The sequence below is a fragment of the Gouania willdenowi genome, chromosome 5 (genome assembly GCF_900634775.1).
Source record: "Gouania willdenowi chromosome 5, fGouWil2.1, whole genome shotgun sequence".
Lineage (NCBI taxonomy): Eukaryota > Metazoa > Chordata > Actinopteri > Blenniiformes > Gobiesocidae > Gouania > Gouania willdenowi.
Genome location: NC_041048.1, coordinates 5,557,071 through 5,583,580, shown reverse-complemented (window position 1 = coordinate 5,583,580; position 26,510 = coordinate 5,557,071). Strand labels below are relative to the sequence as shown.

Here is a 26,510-nt window from a genome sequence, read left to right as displayed (position 1 = left end):
TTTTTTGGAGCTCGAGAACATTGTTAAGAAAGTTTACATGCGGAGCACACCTGTATGTGTGTGTGTGTGTATGTTAATGAGATCAGCTTTTCTTGTGGATTGGTTTAAAAATGCCATGAAAATAACAAACAAATTATATTAAATATTGATATATGTGCTGTATGTATCAAACAGCTAATAGTTTAACAAAATAAAGTTGACAATTTGATCTACTCAAATGAAAGTCAGTAGAGCAGTAAAAACATCATCATTAAAAATATGTCATTTTGGATTTATATATGGTTCAATGATGTGACACCTCAATATTCTGTACAGCTGCATTTCTTTAATTTAAAAAAAGGTTTGAATGCATATAATGATTCCAAATATATTGTAACTTAGTATATATACGCTAACTTTAATTTATTTTTTCAATATTAATTACTAACTTAATTCAAAGTGTCAAAAGGGCTGCTGTATAGAAAAAATCTTTAAAATGACTCCAAATCTATTCACATTTATTTTCTGCCCTATTTTAGTTAAATTATAGTCCTGTATAAGAATTCTAAATATTTCTATAATTATTTTTATCATAATAATAATGCACGGCTGAACCGATGATGCCCATTTTATGAAATATCATGCAGTGAAAAGCCTTATAAGTCATTGATTTATATATATTAAAAAACAAAACAACAAAAAAGGAAACACTGCAATGAAAAATTATAGCCTCCCTTTTATTTTATCTTGATATTTTAAATGCATTTCTTTTTTTAATGTTTTTATAAAAAAAACACATTACTACCGTTAGAAGTTAAATTATGGAGAAACCAGTAACTAATTTCTTTCTAATCCTTTAAATTGGGATCATATTCAGTGTGTTCTGTGCAGGAAAATAAAGAGCCAAATTGTGATTGTTGTTTTAACTCCGAGGGTGTAAATTTATCATTTAATTGTATTAGTATGATTATATATGATATAATTTTATAGTGGACTAAATTAAGAGTTAAAGGCTTCATATCTGTACTGAGTTTCAAAGTAATATAGTCCTAGTTGAGGTCATGTGCTTTTTTTTTTTTTTTTGAAATGCCAAACGTAGCTCAAGGCTACTTTAGTGTGAATATTAATGTCATGTCCATGTGTGTAAAAATGAACCCAGAAAGCACAGAAGCTAACCTTTGCTAACGTGATGAGCTGCTGTGGGGAGTTTCTCGCCTCAGGCTAACAAACAGTCTGTGAAAAGTTAATGAGTCGCCCTGAACTGCCTCCACATAATGACCCACTCCTCCTGAAATAAAATGAAAGAGAAGCATTCTGGGGCGATACCTGAACTCCCGCTCACTCTTCCCTCTCAGGTCCCGGACCAGCCAATGAGAGTTGAAGGCGTCCTGTGGAGGCATTCCCCAGCGCATGATCGCATTGAGGAAAGCTTTCCTCTGGCGAGCGTTGAACCCCAGAACCTGAATTGTATATCAGATCAATAGATAGTGGAGATCAACATTCCTTTGTCGACTTTTCGCATTTTATGGCAGACAGACTCCAGTCAACATGAATGTTTTAGACTGTCAGAAGAAACTGGAGGAACAAATTTTATTTTGCAAATTCAAGTTTTTTTTCTTCTTTTCTTTGTTTTTAATTTAAAAAAAAATATTATTATTTTTTTTCCCCACCACAGTTTTTTCTGACTTTTTTGCATTCCGTCCTTGTGGGTTACCGTAGCGATGTGAGCCAGCCCTCCTCTTTGTTTACATGTGTTTACCCTTTGAGTAGGCTATACGTGTGCCACAGGCACATTTAAGTCTTTATTCACACTATACTGAGACACCAAGGAAAAAGTTTATTATTTTTTTAATTGTAATGTTATATGTTATAAAATATGCAGTTATCTGATTTCTTAATCAGAAAATTTAAGCTACTGTGAAGTTGCTGTTGCACTTTTGCTTAAACCTGGTTAAAGCATGAAATAGCTGAATTATGCATTTTAACTCTTGAGGACAATCACAGCAGTAAAGTTGCACTTTTGACAATATATCTGATGTTTGCAGTCATTTTTAAGTGCATTGAAAAAAAAAATCAAATTGAAACTCAAATTTTTCTTTAAAAAATCGGAAATTTTTTTTAGGGCAAAATCACCCAGCCCTATAGCAAAGGCATTAATACTAGATTGCTGTAAAAAAAATGTGTTTGTTTGATCAAAGGGCCACATTATTAATATTCATGTCAACATTTAGAATAATGACCATTCTGAATGTAAACACAGGAAAGAACAAGTTTTTAGTAGTTTTTAGTTTTTATAGTAATTTTGTGTATTTTTCTGTCATTCTGTGTATCTTTCTGGTTATCATGCTCGTTATGAGGCATTTTGTATATTTGTGTTGTCATTTTGCATTTTTTGTTGTAATTTTTGAGTATTTCTGTTGTTGTTTTGCTTGTTTGTAAGTACTGTGAATTTGCTGAGTCATTTTTTTATGTTTTTCTTGTCTTGTTGTCTACCTTTGTTGTCATTTTCTGTAATTTTGTATGTTATTTTGAGTCATTTTGTGTATCTTTGTTGTCGTTTAGTATTATGTCGAGTCATTTTGTGTATTACTTCTGTCATTTTGTTCGTTTTTGTCGTAGTTTTGTGTGTTTTTGGAGCGTTTTCTGTGTTTTTCTAGTCTTTTACTGTATTTTCCTGCAATGTTGTAATTCTTTGTATTTTTTATCGTATGTCTTTTGTTTTGTGTATTTTTCAGTCATTTTGTACATCAGGCTCCAGGTGCCCCTGTCTCATGTAACAGATGAAACAAAAAGAATGAATAATGGAGATGATTTTAAAGTACACACCTCGATGCTGCCTCCAACACGGGCCAATAACGGAGGTAGAGGTTTGTCTTTCTCGTTCTTGAGCTGCCGACGAGAATGTCTGCGTCCTCCTGAAACCAAACATGTTAGTTTAGTTTTACTGCTTTATATTTTACACACCTTACCTATTAAAGTTTAATAAAGCTTAATAAAAACGCCTACCTTCAGGTCGCTCTTCAAAATCTTCATCCTCGTCCTCTGATCCCACCGAGTACTCCGACTGATTGTCTGAAACATCATCCTGCCACTCTGAGCCCACACATCAAAGAGAAACCGTACATTGCGTGGCCACCAGAGGGCGCCATAGCACTGCTGATTACTAGAGATTTACAAGGTTGAGCATTGGGTATATTCATATTTTATTAAATATTACCCTCTCCTCAGGGAGTGTTGCCAAGTACAGCAGAGATGTACAATAAAAAAACAAAAAACAAAAACAGATTACAAATCTATAGCTCTAAGTCTATAAAGAAGCAGGAAATTCACAGTTTGGCAACAGAACACAGCCTCAGGGAGAGATTTAAAAGTTTGCAAATCTGAAAAACAACATAAAAATATGTTTGTGCTCTAAGGCAGTGGTTCTCAAACTGTGGTCCGAGGATTAGCTGGAGCTTAATAGTTCATGATTTTTTTTTTTTTACTAATTTCATGTTGTATCATTACAAAAGTGCACAACTACATATAGGGGCCAATGCAGCATTATAACAAACATACTTTACATCATGTACAGATTATAAATACTGGATATAACGCACTGCTGTATCACTTTGAGGTGCGATGGCTGCTAATCTGCTAAGGGTGTAAGAAAAAAAATCAATTCAACGATATATTGTGATATTTCACCGCACGATTATCACATTGATCCAAAAAAATGTCCAAATCAATTTTTTGAATTATGTTTTCTTTTTTTAACAAAAAAAAAGAAAAAAAATCAATGCATTTTAGCTGGAAGTTGATTTCATTTTATTTTCATAAAACACACTTTTATAGATGTATGTATTTACTTTTTAGGAACTAAACAAAATCAAAAACTTTTTTGACAGTTTGATAAACATACAATTTGTTTTTTTTATATTATAACATGAATTACAGTTAGTTACCATTTACTTCTTCTCGCAAGTTCAAAGAAAATTAAATAAAGTGTATTTTATACCATTTTGTACATGTAAAAGTGAAATTTGTAATTGATATTGCGCGTGTTCTTTAATATTGGGAAATATTGTATCGTATCGACAGATTCGTGGCAATGCACACCCCTATGATTTGCACAAATCTTGTTTATTGGTAATACAATAAACATATTATATGTTATTCACAAGACTAGTAAAGGTCAAGGTACTCTTTAAGTTAATTTATAATATAAAGATTTTATATATTTAAGTTATAACGTTCAAATAATATAAGATTCCTGTAGCATTTAGGGAAACAAATGGCAGTAAATTGTGTTTTATTTGATGTGGACGAGGATTATGAATGTTTTTCTCCCCAGTAAGGTCCTGGATCCACAGTTTGAGAATCTTTTAGATCAGGGACCAAACAAAAAGTAGTTTGAGCTTAAGTGGGACACAGATTTTAGGTTTGAAATAGGGCAAATTCTACATTATTGTGCCCTGGTTTGAATTTTAATTGATTTTTTGTATTTGTAGAGGCCGAAATATCTACAAATAAAGTAATTGATTTGTTACAAAATGTCACATGTTTTTTATGTTGTTTTTTTTTTTCTCGTGGGCCGAATTTTGATGCTTTAAAGCACATGTTTCAAACTCATGGAGGAGACTCAGGAGAAAGTAAAAATGACAACTATTATTCTTTTCATAAATATGTAAAAACATCTGGCGCGTCCTACCTTGGTCTTCCTGCGTAGTGTCGTTGTAGTTGACCTGCTTCCGTATACGTTTGCCTTTGCCCAGGTTTCGGGCCAGATCCTCCTGCTGCTGCTCATAGTGATGACGGAGGAGCTTCTCCCAGTAGTCGGGGTCCACGTTCTCCTCCTGTTTAATGATCTCTCTCTCCACCTCCTCCTGCACACACAGAATGACATGAGCAATTAGCAACTCTTTCACTTTGAGTAACATTTTGTTAATGTAAATTTACATGATAAAATATCACTATTGTGCACAAATGTACCATCCCATTATACTTTCATCACAACCGAAATGGCTTTTTTCTCACCCTTCCTTTTAATTCCCTCCCTAACTCTCCTTCCCTTGTTCTTCCCCCTCTCACTCCTCTAATAAAGTTTAGCCTTACTGGTGATGGTCACAACTAAGCAATGTAATAAATGTATTATTTTATCTTTGCAAAAATAAAACATGCATAGCTGTCGCAAAAGGATTGCATTTCATGTAGTGTTAGGGCTGGCCGATACGGACAGAAACTCTTATCTCAATATTTTTTTCTCAAAATCTTGATAATTTTAATGGCTGAATGTGACCTCGGACGTTGAAAGTAATGAAAAAAACATGTACAGTAGGTGGTGATATGAACATATTGAAGTTGGTTACAACATGACAATAGTCAAAAAACAAGTTTTACCAGAAAGACAATTCTGGGTTTAATTTGCTGATGCAAAATGCTACACAGGCATATTTACTAGCAAACAGCTAGTATATGTGTGGCTTTAGTCTTTTTCTCCTGTAAGTGACAGCACGTGTGAGTGAGTTCTATAGTGTGGCTTGTTTAGGGGAAGTTCTAGGTTAGGAAGCAATCAGAAATCCATCTCACTCTGCTTTTCTGAGAAATAGCAAAAGCAGCCACTATTTTGATACAAAATAAGCAAAAAAATAAAATAAATAAATAAATAAATATATATATATATAAACTAGATTTTGTCATTAACTCTTTCTCTACAAATGATGACGCTTTGAACAATGTCTAAAGTCAACATCATATCAGGATGTGCTACAATAGTTAGCATCAAAAATCAGTCACAGCGGGGGAAAAAAAAGAATCACTAATATAAAGCAGAGCCCCGTTCTTAAAATGATAAATGATGTGACAGTTCCATATTTAGTCTGTATTCGTTAATATTCCAGGCTACAGGTGATATCTCACCTCTTCATCTTCCTCTTTCACCACATACTGAGCCACTTTGAAAGAGCTTAGGTACTCGTTCATATTCTGAATCTCCGTGTCTTCAGTGGCGTCCTGGCTCCGGTCCAACAGCTTAGAGATGGCATCGTCGTCGTAGTGGATTACGTTGCCCTCCTCGCCGTCCTTGTTATCACCTGTTGATGGAGATCCCTGATTTAAAAGCTAAGTGGGGCCCTCGAGAGCTAATTAAAAATGGGGTAATTCTAATAAAACCACTTAATGGAGATGTTTGAAACAGCTTTAATTCTTCTTGATTAGAATAATCCATCATACTTTCAATTATGGAACTGAATCAGTTGAAAACAATCAATATGCTTGATTAAAGTTTCACTGAAACATTTATTAGATCACGTGTCACACACAGGGTCCTTTAGAGCAGAGATAAGCAACTTCCATCACAGCGGGAGCCACAAAAATGTGTTTGGATAAAGAAAAATTGAGCATTAATACAGAAAATGTCAAACGGTTTGTGTGCAGTGTATTTGTAGTCGTGTTGTGTAGTTTGCAAACCAGTTTGTGTGTTTTTTGTTGTTGTTTTTAGTTTTTGGAGTCATTTTTGTTGTAATTTTGTGTGTTTTTCTGTAATGTTTGTCTATTCTTAGACAAAAAATTTCATGTCCTTTTGTGCAATTTTCGTCATTTTGTACAGTGTTTTTTTCCCCCTTAGTAACATTGTGTATTTTTGTTGTAATTTTGTGTTTTTGGATTGATTTTGGGGTATGTTTTGAGTCACTTTGTGTGTTTTTGTTGTCATTTTGTGTGTTTTTCTCTCATTTTGTTTGTTTTTGTCTTTGGTTTGTATCTTGTTAGAGCCATTTAGAGGAGTAATTTTGGGGGCCACCCAAATTTATGTGTCTCATAGATTCAGTGAAATGCCACAATATTTGCAAAGGTTTGCTATTTTTTTATATCACAAATTTACAAATTAACTCTCAAATTTTCTAAAATTCTGCAATTTTTCACAAACAATCCGACAAAATTATTCTAAATTGCATAGAAATACATCACAAAATCTAAACATTTTGAAGGGACGATCCTGCAGGGACTGATTTATTACTTGAATATTGTTAGTGCATTACATAATATTTATCAGTTATATGTGGAAGTACAGACTAGGGCATAATAATGTTAAAATTGCTCTTTTTCTGACCCAAACTCTGTAGCCCACGTGAGATCAAACTGCTCCGTATTTGGCCCCTGAACATAAATGAGTTTGACAGCCCTGTATTACATGTCTAAAAGCTTGGTAAAACCTCCCCGCAGTGCCGTAAGTTTTGAAATATTAAGACTGATTAAAAATCATTACCCATGGTCCTTGCTGCCTCCATTTCATTTTTGAAAAGCTCCTCTGTGCCAAACTTGAGAATATCATCTAGCTCTTGTTTGGACATAGATCCAGTTTTAGAGCCGAGGCCAGGTCGCACCACCAGGTGGGTCAACATCATTTTTCTCTTCGCCACTTGGGTGATTCGCTCCTCCACTGAGCCGCGGGTCACAAAACGATAAATCATCACCTTCCTATTTTGGCCAATACGGTGTGCTCGACTGAAAGCCTGCAGGAAAAGACAATACACAGAGAAAAAGGAAATCCAATTAGCAACAACAGAGCTTTAAAAAGACTAAAAAACTAAAAAAAAACAAAGTGTATCTTTGAGATATCAGTGCCTGGATGTCATTGTGAGGATTCCAGTCCGAGTCGTAGATGACGACGGTGTCTGCACTCGCCAGGTTGATGCCCAGACCTCCGGCTCGGGTTGAAAGTAAGAAACAGAACTGCTGTGCACCTGGAGCTGTGGCACAAAACACAGCAGAAGAGAGAGGAAATTAGGAACACAAAGCATCAGATGATAGGTGGAAATTATTGTCATATGAAAAGGCAAAGATGAGGCAAAAATCTTTAATTTATAAACCATTTTCATACATTTTAAAGGTCATAACGTACTGAATAATTTATGTAATGAAATAAATCAAAAGAGTTTGATCTGATTTCTAATTTCCCCCCTGACTCAAAGTGAAATCCCTCACCATTAAAGCGATCAATGGCTTCCTGTCTGAGGCCTCCAGTAATCCCTCCATCAATACGCTCATACTTATACCCTTCAAACTCCAGAAAATCCTCCAACAAATCCAGCATCTTTGTCATCTGTAAAAAGAGGAAATTTTAATGAAAACAATCCTTGAAAATATCAATAACTGCCCTGAGATCCAGTAACTGTTCACACCTGTGAGAAAATAAGAACTCTGTGTCCTTCGTCTTTGAGCTTCTTCAGCATTTTCTGAAGCAACGTTAGTTTTCCTGAAGACTTGACGAGCATGTTTCCATCATAAGAACCGTTAGGTAAAACAGGAGCCTCCTTCAGAACAAAAACACAATAGAAAACACTGTGATGTCTGTGTGCACGTCATGTTATTGTCTTAAGTGTGTATTAAAGCAACAGGGGATGTTCTCACCCCAGCCGCGACAGGGAACAGGTAAGGATGGTTGCAGCACTTCTTCAGATCCATCATGATGTTCAGCAGAGACACTTGGTTTCCTCCGCCCTTGGAGTTCAGAGCCTCGAAGTTTCGTGTCAAGATGAACTTGTAATATTTCCTGTTGGTAAACGACAGAAAGTGAGCATGAATCGATGATGGAAGAGGAATCATCAACCACACTGTCTGCTTCTGCTGAAGATTTATTCTGGAGCAGACATGGGCGACTGCTTATGGTGGACCTCGATTCTGAATTTGTGCAGCCACTAAATTACTCCACAAATGCCACAAAATACAGGACTATACACAAAAAGACAACAAAAACAGATGATGACTCCAAAAATCATACATTACAGAAAAATGCACAAAAGGGCAACAACAATACCTAAAATTACAATAAAAATGATACAAAAAAAAAATACACACAATCACTCCAAAAACAAAAAAAATGGCAACAAAAATAGACGATTCCAAAAACACAAAATGAATGCAAAATACACAAGACAACAACAATAATACTTAAAATAATGAAAAAACATACAACAAAAATTCAATAAAACTATAAAAAAGCAACAAGAAAAGTATAAAGAAATGATTCCGAAAAACACAAAGTAACAAATACACACAAAAAGACAGCAAACAGGTGAAACAATCAGTGTGATTAGTCAAAATGATGATAATTCCACTACGACTAGTCGTACTTCTGCATGGGGCTGAGCTCCACTCTGACTATCAGCTCTGTCTTTGCAGGCATGTTCTTAAAGACGTCAGCTTTCAGTCTCCGCAGCATGTGTGGTCCAAGCAGGTCGTGGAGCTTTTTGATTTGGTCCTCTTTAGATATGTCAGCAAACTCCTCTAAGAAACCCTCCAGGTTACTGCACAAAAAAAAAAAAAAAAACCTTTTAGTCCATTTGCTTGTGGACTTATGTTATCCATCTGTTAAATCTTCATGTCGTCAGTTTGACCCACAAAGCAGAATCAAAACCCTGACATACTGTTCACACAAAGAAAAGGATGGTCACAAAACCATCCATAATGTATGAAAAGACATTTGAAAATAAAATAAATATCAGTGTTATCAACCATAGTTAGGATCCATTAGTGCTCAGATTAGGATTACATGTACTCAATGTTGGTTTACTAGTACTTGAGTAAGGAAGTGGGCTTGTAATTGGAGGGTCATCAGTTCGAATCTCACCCGGGCCATCACTGTGAGATGTTGAGCAAGTCCCTTAACCCCAATCCAGCTGCTAGTACGCGTAAGTGAGTTCTGTAGTGTGGCAGCTTGTTTAGGGGAAGGTCTGGGTTAAGAAGCTCTCACAAATCCATCTAACTGTGCTTTTTATGCTATTCTGAGAAGTAGTGAAAGCAGCCACTCCTAAAAACAAGTATTTTGATCCAAAATAAGCTGTATTATTGATATAGGCAGTATTATAATTTTTTATATCTGCACAATAGAAATCTTAATATATCTTGAATTTTGATATATCTCCCAGCCCTACTTTAAGACACCTACTTGAATCGATCAGGGGTGAGAAAGTTGAGCAGGTGGAAAAGCTCCTCCAGGTTATTCTGAAGCGGAGTCCCAGTCAGCAGCAGCTTGTAGTAAATCTTGTACCCATTGAGGATTCTGAAAAACTGGACAAAGCAAAAAAAAGAAAAAAAAGAAAACGACAACGCATATTTTTATTGTGCTTTATCAAGTCAAACTACTATAGATTTTAATTATTCCAGCTTCTAAAAATGACCAGGGAATTAAAAAAATATATACATATTTTGGATTAATATTTCCTATAGTCACAGAGCTGTGGTATTTCTCTATATATTCAGGCTTCATCATTTCTACCTTTGATTGGTTGTTTTTCAGTCTATGAGCCTCATCCACCACCAGACATGCCCATGTGATGGAGCCCAGAATAGCTTGGTCTATGGTGATCAGCTCATAGGAGGTGAGAAGAACGTGGAACTTGATGGGCGTGTCTTTCTGGAAGGAATAGAAGTGCAAACACACGTTATCATAGTGTTGGCTTCAAAGTATTTACCAGTCTGATTTATCAATACTGTGACAACATACATTCTAGTTTGTAACATATCACACATATTCCATAATCAGTTTGTTTCCTCTCATCAACTATAAACCATCCAATTTGTGCAGGTTTAAACTCATTTAAACCTGCTGGAGACAATAATTTACACAGTGTGTTTATTGCATTGCATTGTGGGATGAGGAGTCCTGTAGATGGATGCATGGAAGTGTTGTTACTTCATTCTTACTGTAATTTCTTGTGTTTCTTTGCCAGACACGGAGGACAGTGATTCACTTGATAACATTTTTGTTCTAGTTAATTCAGTAATATCACCTCACCCCCAATGTCCACTGGATACGTAACTGCTCTGTATCTGCTGCGTAACCACATTGGTTATGTGGTCGATCACTGCTGCGTAACCACTCTATCAGTCCGGAGCCCTCCGCAGCAGATACGCAGAACTTTTATTTTAGCCAAAGCAAAGTCGCATAAATTCAGCAACGATAATCTTGTGTGGGACATGAAGTAGTGCGCAGACACACAATTAACTGTTTGTATGGATTTTGTGCTTCTCTTTGTATTGATTACAACTCACTATATCACATATATATATATATGTGTGATATAGTGAGATCTCCAGTCGGTGCTGCAACAGTTACACATCACAGACGGAGGCGGTGGGGATTGGCGAGCAGCAGATTACGCTGCAGATACTTTACGGAGCAGTTACTATAACTACTATTTTGGTCAGATTCCAATCTTTTCATGTAAACCCCAAAATAAACATAGGTCATTGATTAGCCACAACATTCAGTGGAAACACCAGAAATGCTTTGGGAAGTCACTTTGGCAGAGTTTTTTGGGAGAAACACAAGAAATCACAGTAAGAATGAAGTAAAAACACTTATCCCACAATGCAATGCACAATAAACCGAGTGTTTACAGTGAAGATCAAAACAAACTTTTCAGTGACAATTTCCAACTTTTACATCTTATTTCAAGCAAATGATCTCCGATTTATTGATCTATGAGGCCTACACTGTGTATTTGTATGATAAAAAATATCATCTCCAGCAGCTTTAAGGCATTACAGTGTTTAAAACCAGTTCATGTCCTGTACCTTCATCCGGAAAGCTTTACGTCCAGACTTCACGGCACTTTCTTCAAACGTGAACTCGTTGTCTCGGATGGTTGCCCTGCTGTCTTTGTCTCCCGTGTACGTCAACACGTAAAAATCCGGAGCCCACATCTCAAATTCCCTCTCCCAGTTGATTATGGTGGAGAGGGGGGCACTGACTAGGAAGGGTCCTTTAGAATGACCCTGAAACACATCGATGGAACAAAACACTTGTTTACAGAGTCATGGAACAAGCATTTCCTCTATTGTTTGTGATGGGGAGGATTTTAAAAGTGATGAATGATCCTACCTCCTTATACAAAGAGTAAAGAAACACGATGGTCTGCACTGTCTTTCCCAGCCCCATTTCATCTGCCAGGATTGTATCCTTGCCCTGAGCCCAGGAAAACCTCAACCAGTTCAGACCTTCCAGTTGGTACGGGTGCAGCGTTCCCCCTGTAGCGTTGATGTACCACGGCTGGTGCTCAAACTTGATTGTCGGCTGCAGAAATGAAAACATATATCGTACAACAGCTACAAAATGTCAGCAGTATCCAACGATGGACAGTGATGTAAACCAGTGGTTCTCAACCTTTTCAGCCCACAATTCCCAAAATAAAGGTGCCAGAGACCGGGGACCCCCACTGTACCAAAAGGTGGCTGGTGGTTGATCACACATGGATGGGCTGATGTAATTTAAAAAGTAGGAACATTTATCGTTAATGTGGTTAAATTGGCAAAAATAAGCATAAACAAGGTTAAAAGTGACAATATTGGGTCAACATATGCAACATTAGGTGGGAAAAGTGGTGGAAAGGGTTTAAAAGTGCTGAAAATGTCTTGAAAGTGGAAAAAATGTGCAGAAAAGACATTGAAATTTAATGAAGAAGTGGCAGAAATGGGAGTAATGTGGCAAAAATGCATTAAAAGGAGCAAAAACATGGCAAGAAAAAGTGGGAAAATAGGTTAAAATATGGCAGGTTTGGTGTAGTTGCAGAAAAAGGGTAAAAATAAGCAAAAATGACCTCAAATTGTTCAGAAAATATTCTTAGTTTCTTGAAGGCACTTGGCAACCCCCTCCCAGTATCTAACGGCCCCAAATGGGGTCCTGACCCCAAGGTTGAGAATGATTATTTAAACAATATGGGAATTTTTTTTTTCCATATTAATGATCCATAAAGCATTTTCTCCATTTCTCAAAAATCTAAGTGAAAACAATTTTCCTTTACTCTGTAAAGTTTGAATCATTTTCAAAGTTGTAAATGAATATGAAAATACAAATTTTAAATATTCAAAAAAGAACAAAACATTTTTTCTATTATTACACAAACACATTTTACCAACCAATCATAGTACTTTGCAGTATTTAACTTTATTATGGCTACAACTACTCCATGTTTACTGTATTAAAAAAAGAGAAAAGTCTCATAAAAGTAATGTGTGTGTTTCAGTGGATTATCTTTACTCACATCTATGATGGGGGCATCAGGAGGGACCTCCCTCTTCTGATGGTTCTCTTGGAGTTTCATTCCTTTTTTCACCACAAGGGGGCATTGATCTTCTCCTAAAATCTGCTCTCTTGAAAAAGTTTTAAAAACAAATAGATTTTTTTAATTGAATGTGAAATGAATCAAAGATAAGACTTTTAGTCATAGACAGATTGAAACTCTTAGAAGGAGCTTAAGCGTGGACTACTGACCTGTGGTCCCAGTACAAAGCTTTGTGATTGCTGTACTCTGGGACATCAAAATCATCCACCTCCCAGGTGCTCTGATCATAGGGTAAATCCCTCCATTTGATCAGGTAGTGAACATCACCGTCTCTATCAAAGCTACAAAGGAGGAGAAGAAGACAACTAAGGGCCTGTAATGGAGAAATATTACACAAACCTTCATCGATCTTAGCTCAGAAAATTGGTGCTTTAGAATTAAAGGCCCAGAATGAAATTAGCTTTTAAACTAGAATTATCTTAAAAGACTCTAGCTTAGCATTAACTTTTCAGATAGAATTAGCTTCAAATTAGCTTTTGAGATAGAATTAGCTTAAAATTACCTTTTAAGATAGAATTAGCATAAAATTAGCTCTTAAGATAGAATTAGCTTACAATACTCTAGTTTAACATTAGCTTTTATGCTAGAATTAGCTTAAAATTAGCTTTTAAGATAGAATTAGTTTTTAAGATAGAATTAGCTTAAAATTAGCTTTTAAGATAGAATTAGCTTAAAAAACTCGAGTTTAACATTAGCTTTTATGCTAGAAATAGCTTAAAATTAGCTTTTAAGATAGAATTAGCTTAAAAAACTATCTTAAAAGTAGCTTTTACTCTAGAGTTAAAATTTGCTTTTAAGACAGAATTAATTTAAAATATTCTATCTTAAAATTAGCTTTTAAGCTGGAGTCTAGTACACACATCTCTGTTTTTACAACTGTACGCTGTACTAATAAATTCATGAATGAAAAATATACAGTTGCGGTTACTTAAAAAAAAAAAAAAAAATCCCAAAATATAGGCCTATATTAAAATAAATTACACAGTGATACATGGAAAGTTAGTATTGGTAAAATAAAAACCCAAAAATATCAAAATAAGTAACTGATATAAAAACAGTGTCCCCACATAGAAAGATTCAGGTCTTTAAAATGGCTACCTTTTAAAAAAGTTTGCTCTAGAAAGCCGTTATGTGTCATGTTATATGAGAGTTTGGCCGGCTACCTGTGATTGAGCACACGGTGGATGATCATCCACTCAGGTTTGATGCCGTAGCGGTAGAAGCGCTCCTCCATCACGGCGTACTGAGGGTCTTTACTCTTCCTTTTCTCATTGTTGAGCTCCTCCTCTCCAGAGCCATAGTCGTACGGAGGGGGCTCGTCCATGTCGTTCTTACGCTGGTAGTTACGATACATGACTGTGTGGTACAGCTCCAACTGCAGGAGCACAAAACACACACAGTGACATGTTACTTTCAATAAAACAAGGACATGCTACACAGTAATAAACCTGTGAACGGTCACAACTGTGTGGATGATTAGATTTAAAGATTTGTAAATTATATTATGTGTCAGGTATGTGGTGATGGAGACGTGCTACGATGGCTGAGAAGTGCAAAATACATTTATAAATACCACAACACCTTTACAAATTATTGCAACACTTTTAAAAATGGTCAAAACTAAACAACAAATATGGAAACACTTTTACAATTACGATCTGCCTTTGTAATAGTAAACATTTGTAAAAAAAAAGTTTTGCTATTTGTATTTTTTTTTCATATAATTATGTATATTTGTTTTCAAAATTGTAAATTTGTTGTGGCATTTGTAAAAGTGTTGCAATAATTTGTAAAAGTGTTTTGCATACATACACACTACCAACAGTGGATTCTGAGGCTGAAATACTGCAGTAAGCATTTGTTCCATAAAAAAAGATGCATTCAATTGTGCCAAAAGATATTTTTAATGTACAATAGAATAATATTAATTAAAATTAACAAACCAATAAATAAAAAATACATTAAATAAATTAAATATAAATTAAAACAACAGACAATGACATGAAAACAAGATATAAAAAAATAAATAAAATAAAAATAATGTAAAAAATTTATAAAATAAAAATTATATTAAAAAAAAAATTATATAAAATCACACCTGCAGCTCGCTGACCCATGAGCAGTGCCAGTAAGAGAGGCCGAACCATTTCACAAAGAACTCCCTCTCTGGTCGACCTTTCATTGGAGGTTTGGCGAGTGAATCAATCGGTTTCCCATCAGGGCCTGCAAGAGGTTCGGCCGGCAACGGGGGCTCTCCCCACATCCAGTGTAGAATCCTCTGCACTTTTCCTTTCAGTGGGGGACACTGAGAAGATACACACATGTTTTTACACACTTCTAATATTCCTTCATCAAATTAGTGCCTCTAGCCTCACAAGCAAAATATTAAAAAATGACTATTTAGCGTGCAATAACCTGTATCAATATGTATAATCAATGCATGCATCATAATAAACAAAGGGTGGTCCACTGTACATGCCACTCTGTGAAAGTCATCAAACAGAAGGTTGTAATTGTGATTTTTTTATGCAAATGTGGCTCATTCATAAGGCAGTGTGACGTCATCCAATAGCAAAAAAAAAAAAAACACAGATAAAACAAACTGATTAAAATGAAAATTACAACCATTAAATCATCTGTCAATAGAAGTATTTCACAAAAGTGTTGAACAATTTAGTTTAATTTATCTGTCAGTCAAAGAAATAATTAAGGGTGTTCCAATGTTCCAATTTATAATTCATTCAAGTAAATTATAGAGTATGCTTATGTTTAAGTTAAACTAGTCGTCATTTTGCTTATTAAAAAAAAAAAAAAATATATATATATATATATAGTTTTTATTGGATTTATTGATATTATTTTTTAGGATCTAATTTATTTTATTCAATTGTAAAATATTCTTATGTTTAAAGTTAAAATGTCTCTAACCCATTGGTTAATAACAAATCGGCCTTTGTTTCTCATAATTTCTGATGCTGACTATTGTTCTGTGTTTGAGTAATATCACTTGATCAAACCTTTTCTCACATTTTACACTAAAAACCAAGTAATACAAGTATGTATGATTCGTGCCGATATTGTATCAGATCAGTATCGGCCAATCACAAAGGCAGCTATATTGGTATCGTATCGGAAGTGGAAAAGTTTTTATCGGGACACCCCTAGAAATATTATTAAGACAAAAGGATCCGAGATGTTAAAAACGTTATTGCTGGACTATTTCTTCAATCAGGTTTTTATCTTCTTTATCTGCTCATTTCAGGCTCTGTTTGTTTACTGAAGCGTTAAAAATTCTTTGCTCTGACTGCTGATGATAAAGGTTTTTTACTTTTTGGAATTTCTGAATTGAAACTTCAACTTCTCTTGTAGAGGCAAATTAATAAATAAAACAAACTGAAGGTAGAAATCAAATATTACAGTAAAACCTGTCCACGAAAGAAAAGGTTAGTGTGAATATAGATCATCTCACCATACAGCGAGGACACAGCCATTCCCCGTTGGGAATTTCAGGCAGAGGTGGGTTGAGGCAGTGAATGTGATAGGATGACGTGCACGTGTCACAACACAGAAGCTCTCCTCCGTCTTTGCACACTCTGCAAAACTCCATGTGGTCGTCCTCCTCTTCGCCCATGGCCTCCTCCTCTTCCTCCTCATCCTCGTCATCTTTGGCCTCCCATTGGATTCCCTCCTTTTCCTGAGCGGCACAATGAGAAAAATTCAACTAGATTTTTAAGCACGAAAAGGCATTAAAAACTGACAAGAACATAACTGACACTTTATTTCAGATAAAGACAAAGATCAATAGTCAGGAAAAAATAGTTAAAATGTTAAAATTGCTGCTCGAAAGTTTGTTTTAATCTCCACTGCAAACACACACATTGACTTTTGTCAGAAAAGTTTTGCGCATTGCATGATGGGATGTGGAGTCCCATAGACAGATACACAGAAGTGTTTTCACGTCATTCTTACTGTAATTTTTTGCGTTTGCCACCAAAAACTCAACTGTAAGTTGTGGCAAAACAATAGCGGATGTTTATTTTTAAATTTACATAGAAAGATGTAAATCTGGCTGAAATAAAACGTCTCATGGAGCGAGGCGATAAGATGGGAAATAAACAAAAATGGTGTCAAGGGAATTCACTGTCTTCCTTTGTAACCATTTATTCTCTTTGCTTTGTTTTATTTTCTCATTTTATTCTATTATTTTATGTATTATTATTATCATCATCTCATTGTGGTAAATGCACTGCTGTTTGTGTTCATGTTCGAAATCAAACATTTCTATGCATCACTATGCACTCCCACCTGAAAATAGTTGACTCTTCCCCATCCCTTCCATCGTCCCACCCTGACTCTCTCTTCACTGTTCCCTTCCCCCTCACGTGGGTGTAACACTACTATCTCTTTTTGTATTCTCTCTCTACTAAAGTTTTTCTAACTCTTCCTTAAGGAGGGCTGGTGATGGTCACAATTAAGCAATAAAATAAATGTATTTATTTAATTTACATTTATAAAATAAACTTATTTATTTAATTGCAATAATAAAACATGCATTGCTGTCGCAAAAAGATTGCACTACATATATAGTGTTGACCTTTGACAGCATGTGCAGACAAGGTAAAAAAAAAAAAGAAAAAACTTCTATGCATCCCTATACGGGACTCCACATCCCACAATGCAATGTGCAAAACCTTTCTGACAACACCAAAAGGAGAGTCTTTACAGTAGAGATCAAAACGAACTTTTGAGTGGCATTTTAAATGTTTTACATCTTTTTTATCTGATAAAAAATGTCCATCTCCAGCATCTTTATATTTTTTGTTAAAGTATTGAACAATATTGGAATACCTCCACAGAAACTGCTTCAGCTAATTCATGTATATTCTACATTTATTGTGCTGCTATGTCATGTATAAAGACTATTACTAGTACTGCTTCACTTCCTAATAGATATCAGTATTTATTTAAGAGCTTTAAACATGGCCAGAGTTTGTGAATCTGATGCTCATACACAATGCGGACAGCTCCATTTTCCCTCGGGGGCCTTCTCCATCTCGGGGTCCAGACACACCAGGTGGTAGGCTCTGGGACAGGTGTCACACAGAATGATCTCCCCACCTTGCTGGCAGACTTCACAGTAGTCCTGGTGGTCCGTCTCATAGCCGTCACCGTCCTCCTCTGCAGGATGTGCAGAAATATACAAGCAAAGATGGATTTTTACATCAGGAAATATTACTACTAAAGCTAATATTTGTGGGCATTGCTAATTTAAAAAGTTTAGACCAGGGGTGTCAAACATTTTAATTCAAAGGCCAAATACGGACCACTTTGATCTCAAATGGGCCACAGATTTTAGACGAGAAAATGAGCAATTACAACATTTTTCTGCCCTGTAAATATATGTAAAGTAATGGAGGTTACAGGCAATATCAAATATTTAAAATTCCTTAAGTTTGTAACAAATTTTCATTCAATTTGGGTAAAATTTGAGGAAGAATTTTTATAAAATGTCAGGATTTAGAAAAAAATATTTTCTTTTTTAACAATTTGCAATTTAAAATGGCTTGGTATTTTTACACAAGGATTCATGTTTTCTGTAATTTTGACTTTATCTTGCGGGCTGAATTTGATGCTCTAACGGGCCGGATTTGGCCCCCGGGCCTTGAGTTTGACACGTGATTTAGATGGACTGGCCAGGTTTCAATTTAATAAAAATGTTTGTGAAGGCAGAAGCTGCCATCCAAGACCATCTGCCCTCAAAAAGTAATCACACATTAAATGAGGCTTCAAAAACGCATTTTCATTTCACACCAAATCAACTGTTTGATCCTGAGAGATTTAAAAGATATTTGTTGGAAGGAAATAGACGATAGTAAACATACTTTTCCTTTTCTTCCGCCCACGTCTGGCTTTTTTTTTGGCGGCGGCGGCGCCGGAGATATCAGAAAGCACAGAGGCACTGTGAAGGCTGATGTCATCAAAGTCAGACTCCTCCAGGAAGTCTTCATCACTCTGGAAAAAAAACATAAACACACAAAGTGATGAACATGGCACGACACGTCATCATAAAGTAATCAGTCGGGTCAGTTTATTGTCACTGAAAATGTAGGGTGTTTTCACACACACACACACACACATATATATATATATATATATATATATATATATATATATATATATAGCGTGGTGGAGACATTGCATTTTTTTGGACTGGTTTGCGTGATAATTCCAGCAAGTTCATTTTTTCAGGAAATTAACTTTAAAATTGACTTTGATCTCCTGAAAATGTTTTGATTTGCAACTGTCAGTCTTCCTCAGAGGCATCTACGGATCGCTTTGATGTATCCCTTTCCTTTCCTTATGAAATAACTCATGGGGATACATCAAAGCAATCAGTAGACTGACAGTTGGCAGCCGAAACAAGTCAGGAGATCAAAGTCTATTTCCTGAAGAAACTTTGCCTGAATAAATGAAACCATAACATAGTATGGTCTGGTTCGCTTTCACACTGCTTTTTGCCAAGTGCACTAAACTTTCTAAACAATGTCACACGGTCAAACCTGTTACTCGCCTACTGGACAGAATACTTCCGCCTTCTTCTTCTTCTGAGTGAAATACTGTCAACACTCCAGTGAAGAAGAAGAATAAAATGAACAAAACCACACTTTGGTCAGGTAAAATGGAGCAGTGCTAAATCTTTGCGGTCCTGATCTTTGTAATTTGTTGGTCCATTTCGGTCCCTGTGCCGTTTTATTTAGTGAACACGCTCATTGTTTCAACATTGCGTCCTGTTTTTGGTCCCACTTCCTATATGTAGTCCGGGTTTGCTTTCTCACATCATAAAAACCACACCAGGCTTCACTTGAGGCGAACCGAGACAGTGGACCAAACTTTGTATGTTTGGTCTGCACCAGACTTTTATTGAGCTTTCACACCATCGCAAACTGACCGGTATTGTGCTAATCTACTCCTTCCTGACAAATCCAGCAAGCGTGCATGCATTCAGCGAAAGCAAAGCTACGTTATTAGAGACTTTTAATGCCATAACCGGTTGTTGGACATTTCTTCTTCTTCTTTCTTGGTTATTGGCGCGTTGCAACCAATTACTTTCCATGTTTTATTTCATTACCTTCCCTTTAAAGGATATACACTCAATCTTGTTGGACTTTTAAATGCTTTTATTCCTTTTATATCCTTTTTATTATATCCTATCTGTTGTTTAACTTACTGATTTACAACTACCATAAAGTCTACCCCTCCATGTTAAAGTGTATCTCCCATATTAAAGCACACGTATCGAGTGTTGTATGATATATCATGTAGAACATCATAAATAAAAATAATAACACTGTCTAATTTGAGCTACTTTACTCTCTCCTTCTTTAAGTAACAGGGGTTGCTGAACATTTAAGCTGTATTTTGGACTTATTTTGGCAGGTCCAGAATACAGTTTGAAATTTTCAGCAGACCCCCTGTAACTTAAGGAAGGAGAAAGTAAAGTTGCATGGAGGGATACACTTTCTGGCAGTTTTAAATCACCCAGACAACAGATAGGATAGCATAAAAATAATACATAAGGATTAAAAGCATTTAAACGTCCAACAATGTAGATTATGGGATTAAAAGTCTCTAACAACGTAAATCCACCTTTGCAGAATGCATGTGTGCTTGCAGGGGATGCCGATTTTGATGGGGGAAGTAGATTGGCACAACACTGGACTATCCGAGGAAACGAAACCTGGTGCGGACCAAAGAAGTGTATGTTAAAGCATCCTTAAAAACAAAAATGAGCCTCATGAAATAATCTCTGCTAAACCCTGAGACATACCGAAGATGCTTTCTTCTTTTTCACACTGTGGCCCAACTTTGATTTTGTCTTCTTGGGCTTGGCTTTCTTCTTCACTTCTTTAACAGGTTTGCTTTTCTTTCTTACTCCTGGCCCTGGGGAAAGAACAACTCAGTGTTAACAGTGTAAGGTTCTTGCTTTCATTTATAAGAAGTGTCTCGGAGATCCTTAAGTCACCTTTTCCCTCTTTGGTTTTGGCTTTTTTGATTGGCCCGGGCTGGCAGTTGATCTGAGCGCTGCAGACAGATGTCGGCTGTGCCACGGTCACCATCTCCACAGCGGCAGCCACAGCGGCCGCCACAGCTGTGGCAGAAGCACCCTTAAACGGGTTATTAGCGCTGAACTCTCGCCACTTGGCTCCTAATACGGTCATCATCTTTGACATGGGGATCTTGGGGTTCTTCTTGGCAATCAGAGGCCTGAGTGAGACACAAGTGGAGGCTTTTGTTATGTCACACTTGATTTGCATTGACATAATTTCTGCTTTGTTCAGCACAGGCAGGAGCTCGGTCTCCATTTGTTTACACTCCAGTGTCCCCTAAAGATGCATCTTTGTAGCTGTGTTGTGTGTGTGTGTCATGTTTGTGATTTGTCAGGCAACAGCTTGAGGTTTGACACGCTGGCCTGTAAAATAGAGCAGGTCAGGCAATCGTGTCCCAAAGCCTCCAGGCTGTCAGGCGCGTCTCGTAAAGCATCCGATTGCAAACGGTGGGCACTGCAGGAAGTGCTAGCTCCGCTGTGTCAGAGCAAAGGCTTAGCACAGCCACGCAGCCCCAGGTGAGACAGACTCTTTAAACCCACAGCCGAGCGTTCCCACTCAAACACAGGGAGCCACGTGTTAGCTGTCACTTCGCAGTCTAGTCTACTGTAGAGATTTAAAACTCTCAGTGAGGGACTACAAGAAATACAGAAACACTCAAACAAAGCAAAGCAGTTGGAAACAAGAAGATGATCCACACACTAGAATAAAAGCTTACCTGAGAAACTGGCTGAAAGCCTTGTAGTTGGTGATGGTTTTATAGTCTTCCTCACTGAAGCCATACGTGACGTCTTCAAGACCCCACTCGTGCATCAGCTGGCTGGAGGATTTGGGTTCCTAGAGCAAACAGAACGACACTTTAATGATAATAAAATGGTAAAATATTCAATTTTTTTTTTTTTTACCTTTTATTGCTACTTTACCAAAGGCAAACTATGTGAAAATTTCTGGCGACCCCAAATAATTTTTTTCTAGAATTAGTCTTTGATTATGTTAGTTATGCTGTGTAACAAATAAAGAGTAGCTGGGATTATTGAAGATAATAATAATTATAATACTGTATAACAATTCTATTTTTATTTCCATCATAATATTCATGTAAACCTTGCCCAATGATGCCCATTGTATAAAATGCCATGCAGTGAAATTCTTATATGTATATCTTTATATATATTTTGGCCCTTAACCAAATACATAATATACATAACTGTAAATGTAAAACTAAATTAACGCTGTATAAAATACACAATATCATATCAGTGGGGATCAGCCAAATTTCCCCATTTTTTATTGCTGATTATTGATCTTCCATTTAACTTCAATCAGCTGCTGAATTATTTGACTTTTCTTTTAGAGTAACACCTCACAGCATGTTCAATATTGTGTCATGAAATAGAAATATCTAAGTTGGGAGGATTAGCAAATGTCTGGAAATTTAAGACTCAATCACCAATAATAAAATCAAGATTAATTGATTGTCAATTAATCAATTGTTTGTTTTTTTATATATATATATATTTAAAATTTAGATTTGATTTTGTTCAATTAATCAATTGTCACTACTAATATTAAGCAGAATAATCACATCAGCAAAAATCAAAGGATTAAAGGAAGTTTCTGAGCATAGTATCTGTATACGAACCCCTAAACATGGTCTTTACATTGACTCTTGACTTACTTTCATGGTGCCATCTTCATTATCCTCATCCTCCTCGTCATCCTCATTTCTTTTTTTCTTCCGGGGTTTTTTTTCTTTCTTTTCCTTGGGTTTCTTCTTCTTCTTCTTGGTGGAACTGTAGGTGCTGTTCTCGCTCTCGGAGCCCATTTCCGGACATGGTCGTTCCCGTTCAAGCTCCGTAGCATCATCCAGGTCGCTGTAGACCCGCGGCTGAGCTGCATCCTGAGACTTTTCACAAAGTACAGATGAAGTTGTCATTAAAACTGGTCATCAAATATAAAATGTAGAAAAATACACAAGTGACAAAAAATACTCAATTCAATAATTGTAAACAAGCAGGAGAAGATCCTATGGTGCTGTCATACTGCCTGGTCGCCATTAAAAAATAAACAAATCACAGCTTACGAACAAATTCTAGTTCCAGGGCCAAATACCGACGAGTTCCATCTCAAGTGGGTCAATGGTTTTAGGCGGGAAAACTAACAATTTCAGCATTAATGTGCCCACGTTTGCACTTCCATTTATAAATTAGACATAAAGTATGGAAGGCATCAACAATATCTAAGCAATAAGTGACAGATAATTGAATATCCTTTGATTTATTTCTTTTTTTTGACCAATTTATATTTAATTTGGGAAAATTTTGTGGAAAATTTTTTTAACTTCTAGGATTTTGGAAAAAATTCAGTTCTTACAACAACAGTTTACAACTGAATTTTGGTATTGGAATTTGGTAATTTACACAATGATTAATGTTTTCTTTGTCATTTTTGCTTTCTCCTGGGGGCCGAATCAGATGCTCTGATGGGCCAGATTTGGCCCCTGGGCCTTGAGTTTGACAAGAGTCCTACTGACATGCTAGAAACCTTAGGCACTGATCAGCTAAAACAAATATGAATAATACTTTGGCATATCTGTGACAACATGTTGCATCCAACAATATCATAGATAAATAAAACCCTGAAAGCTTGGAGAAGAAATCCTATAAACTTTAACACAGTGTTAAATAATAGAACATTTATATGTCACATTAATGTAATGCTAAAAATGTCATTAAACTCATAGGAGTACCTTTTGTATTGGTTTTGAGTCTACATTGAATAAAAATCAAGTTTTCTTTCCTTTGGATTAGCCCTGTCTGTCGGTGCTGTGTTATTGGAATAATAGTAATTATAGGAATCTCACTCAAAAATATGTGTAATTTAATATAGTGGGCTGCGACCAATATGTCATTTAGAATCTGATTACCAAGCTTTTAAAGTGTGCTTGTCTGGCACTATCACTGGCACTGACTCTCTATTCACAAAATGGAAATGTCACCTGGGCAATGCTAACTTCTCTTTGATGTAGATTAGAGCGCCAGCTGCCAAACAGATATTAAAGCTCACTTCCACCCGTTAGCGTCACTGCCAAAATTCAGGTCATACATTTAATTCAGCTTTATGTCTGCATGACAGTGTTAATTAGAACTATGGCTTACTTCCTATTGGATGACTTACTTGTCCCGCCTTCCATGCAACAAAATGACTTTTGATTGGATACCATCCAAAAGAGAAAGATAATCCCATGTAAACTTTTTTCATTCACCCATTCCCACTCACATTCAAACACCAATGGCACAGATGCAATGCACTAGTCACCCACTGGGAGCCACTTAGGGTTCAGTGTCTTGCCCAAGGACACTTCGACACATAGACAGGTATAGATTGGGATTGAACCCCCAACCTCTCGATCTGAAGACAACTCTTCCACCATAATCATTCATATAGAGGGTTTTCAAGGCGCATCATCAAATTGAAAGTCATATTGGAGGAAGCAGATCTCGAACGTCAAACAAAAGGAAATGGTGAATTATTGCCGTGTTTTTGGCTGTACCAATCAGCCAGACCGTGAAAAATATTTGGAGTTTTATAGACTGCCAAAAGTTATAACAAATCAGGGAGAACAATGTCAAAAGTTATCAGAGGAAAGGAGGTGCTTGTGGTTAGCGAAGCTAACCCAGAATCTACAAGGCAAATATCTGGACAACATCCAAATTTGTTCGGCTCATTTCTTGTCAGGGAAGTGAAGTGTTGATAGCAGTGGCTCTTAACTCATTTTTTTTTTTTTTTTTTTCAAGCCAGTATAGTGACAAGTGTGAAGCTTAGCTATAATGGTGGTGGCTGTGGACAGGGGGAATGAGTGAGTGTTAGTGTGATGATAATAATATAATTAATATCAAGCTACAGCATGTGGCATTATCGACTTAATATAACCACATTTAATAGCCTGCTACAGGCAAGTTCTTAAAATGTAGAGCTATTCCAGGTAAATGTTTGACCTTTATCAAAAGGATGACCCAGGTTGGGTTAGGGTTAAAACCATCGTCGTTGATTCAAGACGAGGGAGCCAACTGGTATGGATCTGCACCACCAATAAAGCGTAACTTTTCCAAATATCGTGCCCTTTCCTGCATTTTGAAGCGCTTTTCTGTGGTTTCGGACATTTATCCATTGCAGTGTTAACTCCCGAGTGCTTCCAATATGGCCACGCATCCAGGTTACTGCCCAGAACGGGACATAGGTGAAAACCCTCTATAGTGTAATTATTGTCACTTAAAAAATTTAGCTGATGAAAACAAATTTGTTGTCAACCTTTCCAACAGTGCTGCATGACAGGGAAGTCCATCCACACACAAAAAACCCAGAAAGAAAAATACAGTACATAATGTCCTGTACTTTATGTTTTTGAAAAATATCTTCCTCAATGTCATTTGCAATAATTTAATTAAACCAAGGTTTGTGATACGGAAGTGGATTAGGGCCAATTTTGATGGAGGAAATAATGTTGTGCAAATCAAGAATAACGTCGAAATGTCGAGATTAGAGTTGAAATTTTGAGAATAAAGTTGAAATACAGTATAATGTCAAGATTAAAGTCGAAATTTTGAAAATAAATTCAAAATACAATATCATGATAAAAGCCGAAGGTTTGCTATTGAAGTCAAATCTATGGAAGCAGACTAGGGCCAATTCACTATATACAATAACAGTCTCCATCCAAACTGGCCCTAAACTGTTTCCGTAGCTCCTCAATAGCCACAGACGGACTGAATGCTCCACCTTCTCCAAACGTGACTAGTTTTTCTTTCTGAACAGATGATGTTTTTGGCAATATCTCTTCAAAATCCTTAAAGTGATTACAATGCCGTGTTTATGAGCTAAAGGAGAAAGAAAAACTTTGAAGTAAAGTTGAACGCGTTCATCGATACACTGCATTTTGTAGACGGCCACGATCTGCTGTTTGTTGTGATATGGTGAATTGGCCCTAGTCAGCTTCCGTAGATTTGACTTTATTAGCAAACCTTCGACTTTTATCACAATATTATATTTTCAGTTAATTTTCAAAATTTCGACTTTAATCTTGTTTTTGGACTTTATTCTTGATTTGAGCTAAATCTTTTTCTCCACCATTGGCCCTAATCTGCTTCCGTTAAGTGAAAATGTCTCTGCTTAGCTAGTGTAAATATTCCCCTGCCTACAGAGAGGCACATAAATGATGACTAGTTGGCAGTTGATGGAAAGCCAACTTGGACACGTGTTCACCTTTAAAGCATGCACTGACTATAAAGCAAAGCCAAGAAGACAAGCCAATCCCAGCTCAGAG

General features: G+C 36.4%; 1 protein-coding gene across 2 annotated transcripts in view; it reads right to left on the bottom strand.

Moving 5' to 3' along the window:
• chd5 (chromodomain helicase DNA binding protein 5) overlaps window positions 1–26,510 on the bottom strand; it is a 72,965-nt gene that overhangs the window by 21,751 nt on the left and 24,704 nt on the right. For both annotated transcript variants that reach the window (XM_028446013.1, XM_028446015.1), the window contains 26 exons: window positions 22,866–23,093; window positions 21,906–22,024; window positions 21,106–21,347; window positions 20,911–21,023; window positions 18,965–19,094; window positions 18,094–18,260; window positions 16,552–16,776; window positions 15,181–15,387; window positions 14,246–14,457; window positions 13,232–13,363; window positions 13,002–13,110; window positions 11,843–12,034; window positions 11,536–11,736; window positions 10,235–10,372; window positions 9,905–10,026; window positions 9,090–9,263; window positions 8,368–8,509; window positions 8,139–8,270; window positions 7,942–8,059; window positions 7,582–7,706; window positions 7,223–7,469; window positions 5,878–6,050; window positions 4,670–4,844; window positions 2,986–3,072; window positions 2,806–2,894; window positions 1,306–1,439 (listed from right to left, as the gene is read on the bottom strand). In XM_028446013.1, coding sequence (XP_028301814.1) covers window positions 1,306–1,439; window positions 2,806–2,894; window positions 2,986–3,072; window positions 4,670–4,844; window positions 5,878–6,050; window positions 7,223–7,469; window positions 7,582–7,706; window positions 7,942–8,059; window positions 8,139–8,270; window positions 8,368–8,509; window positions 9,090–9,263; window positions 9,905–10,026; window positions 10,235–10,372; window positions 11,536–11,736; window positions 11,843–12,034; window positions 13,002–13,110; window positions 13,232–13,363; window positions 14,246–14,457; window positions 15,181–15,387; window positions 16,552–16,776; window positions 18,094–18,260; window positions 18,965–19,094; window positions 20,911–21,023; window positions 21,106–21,347; window positions 21,906–22,024; window positions 22,866–23,093 — 4,133 coding nt within the window. The remainder of the gene's footprint in view (window positions 1–1,305; window positions 1,440–2,805; window positions 2,895–2,985; window positions 3,073–4,669; window positions 4,845–5,877; window positions 6,051–7,222; window positions 7,470–7,581; window positions 7,707–7,941; window positions 8,060–8,138; window positions 8,271–8,367; window positions 8,510–9,089; window positions 9,264–9,904; window positions 10,027–10,234; window positions 10,373–11,535; window positions 11,737–11,842; window positions 12,035–13,001; window positions 13,111–13,231; window positions 13,364–14,245; window positions 14,458–15,180; window positions 15,388–16,551; window positions 16,777–18,093; window positions 18,261–18,964; window positions 19,095–20,910; window positions 21,024–21,105; window positions 21,348–21,905; window positions 22,025–22,865; window positions 23,094–26,510) is intronic.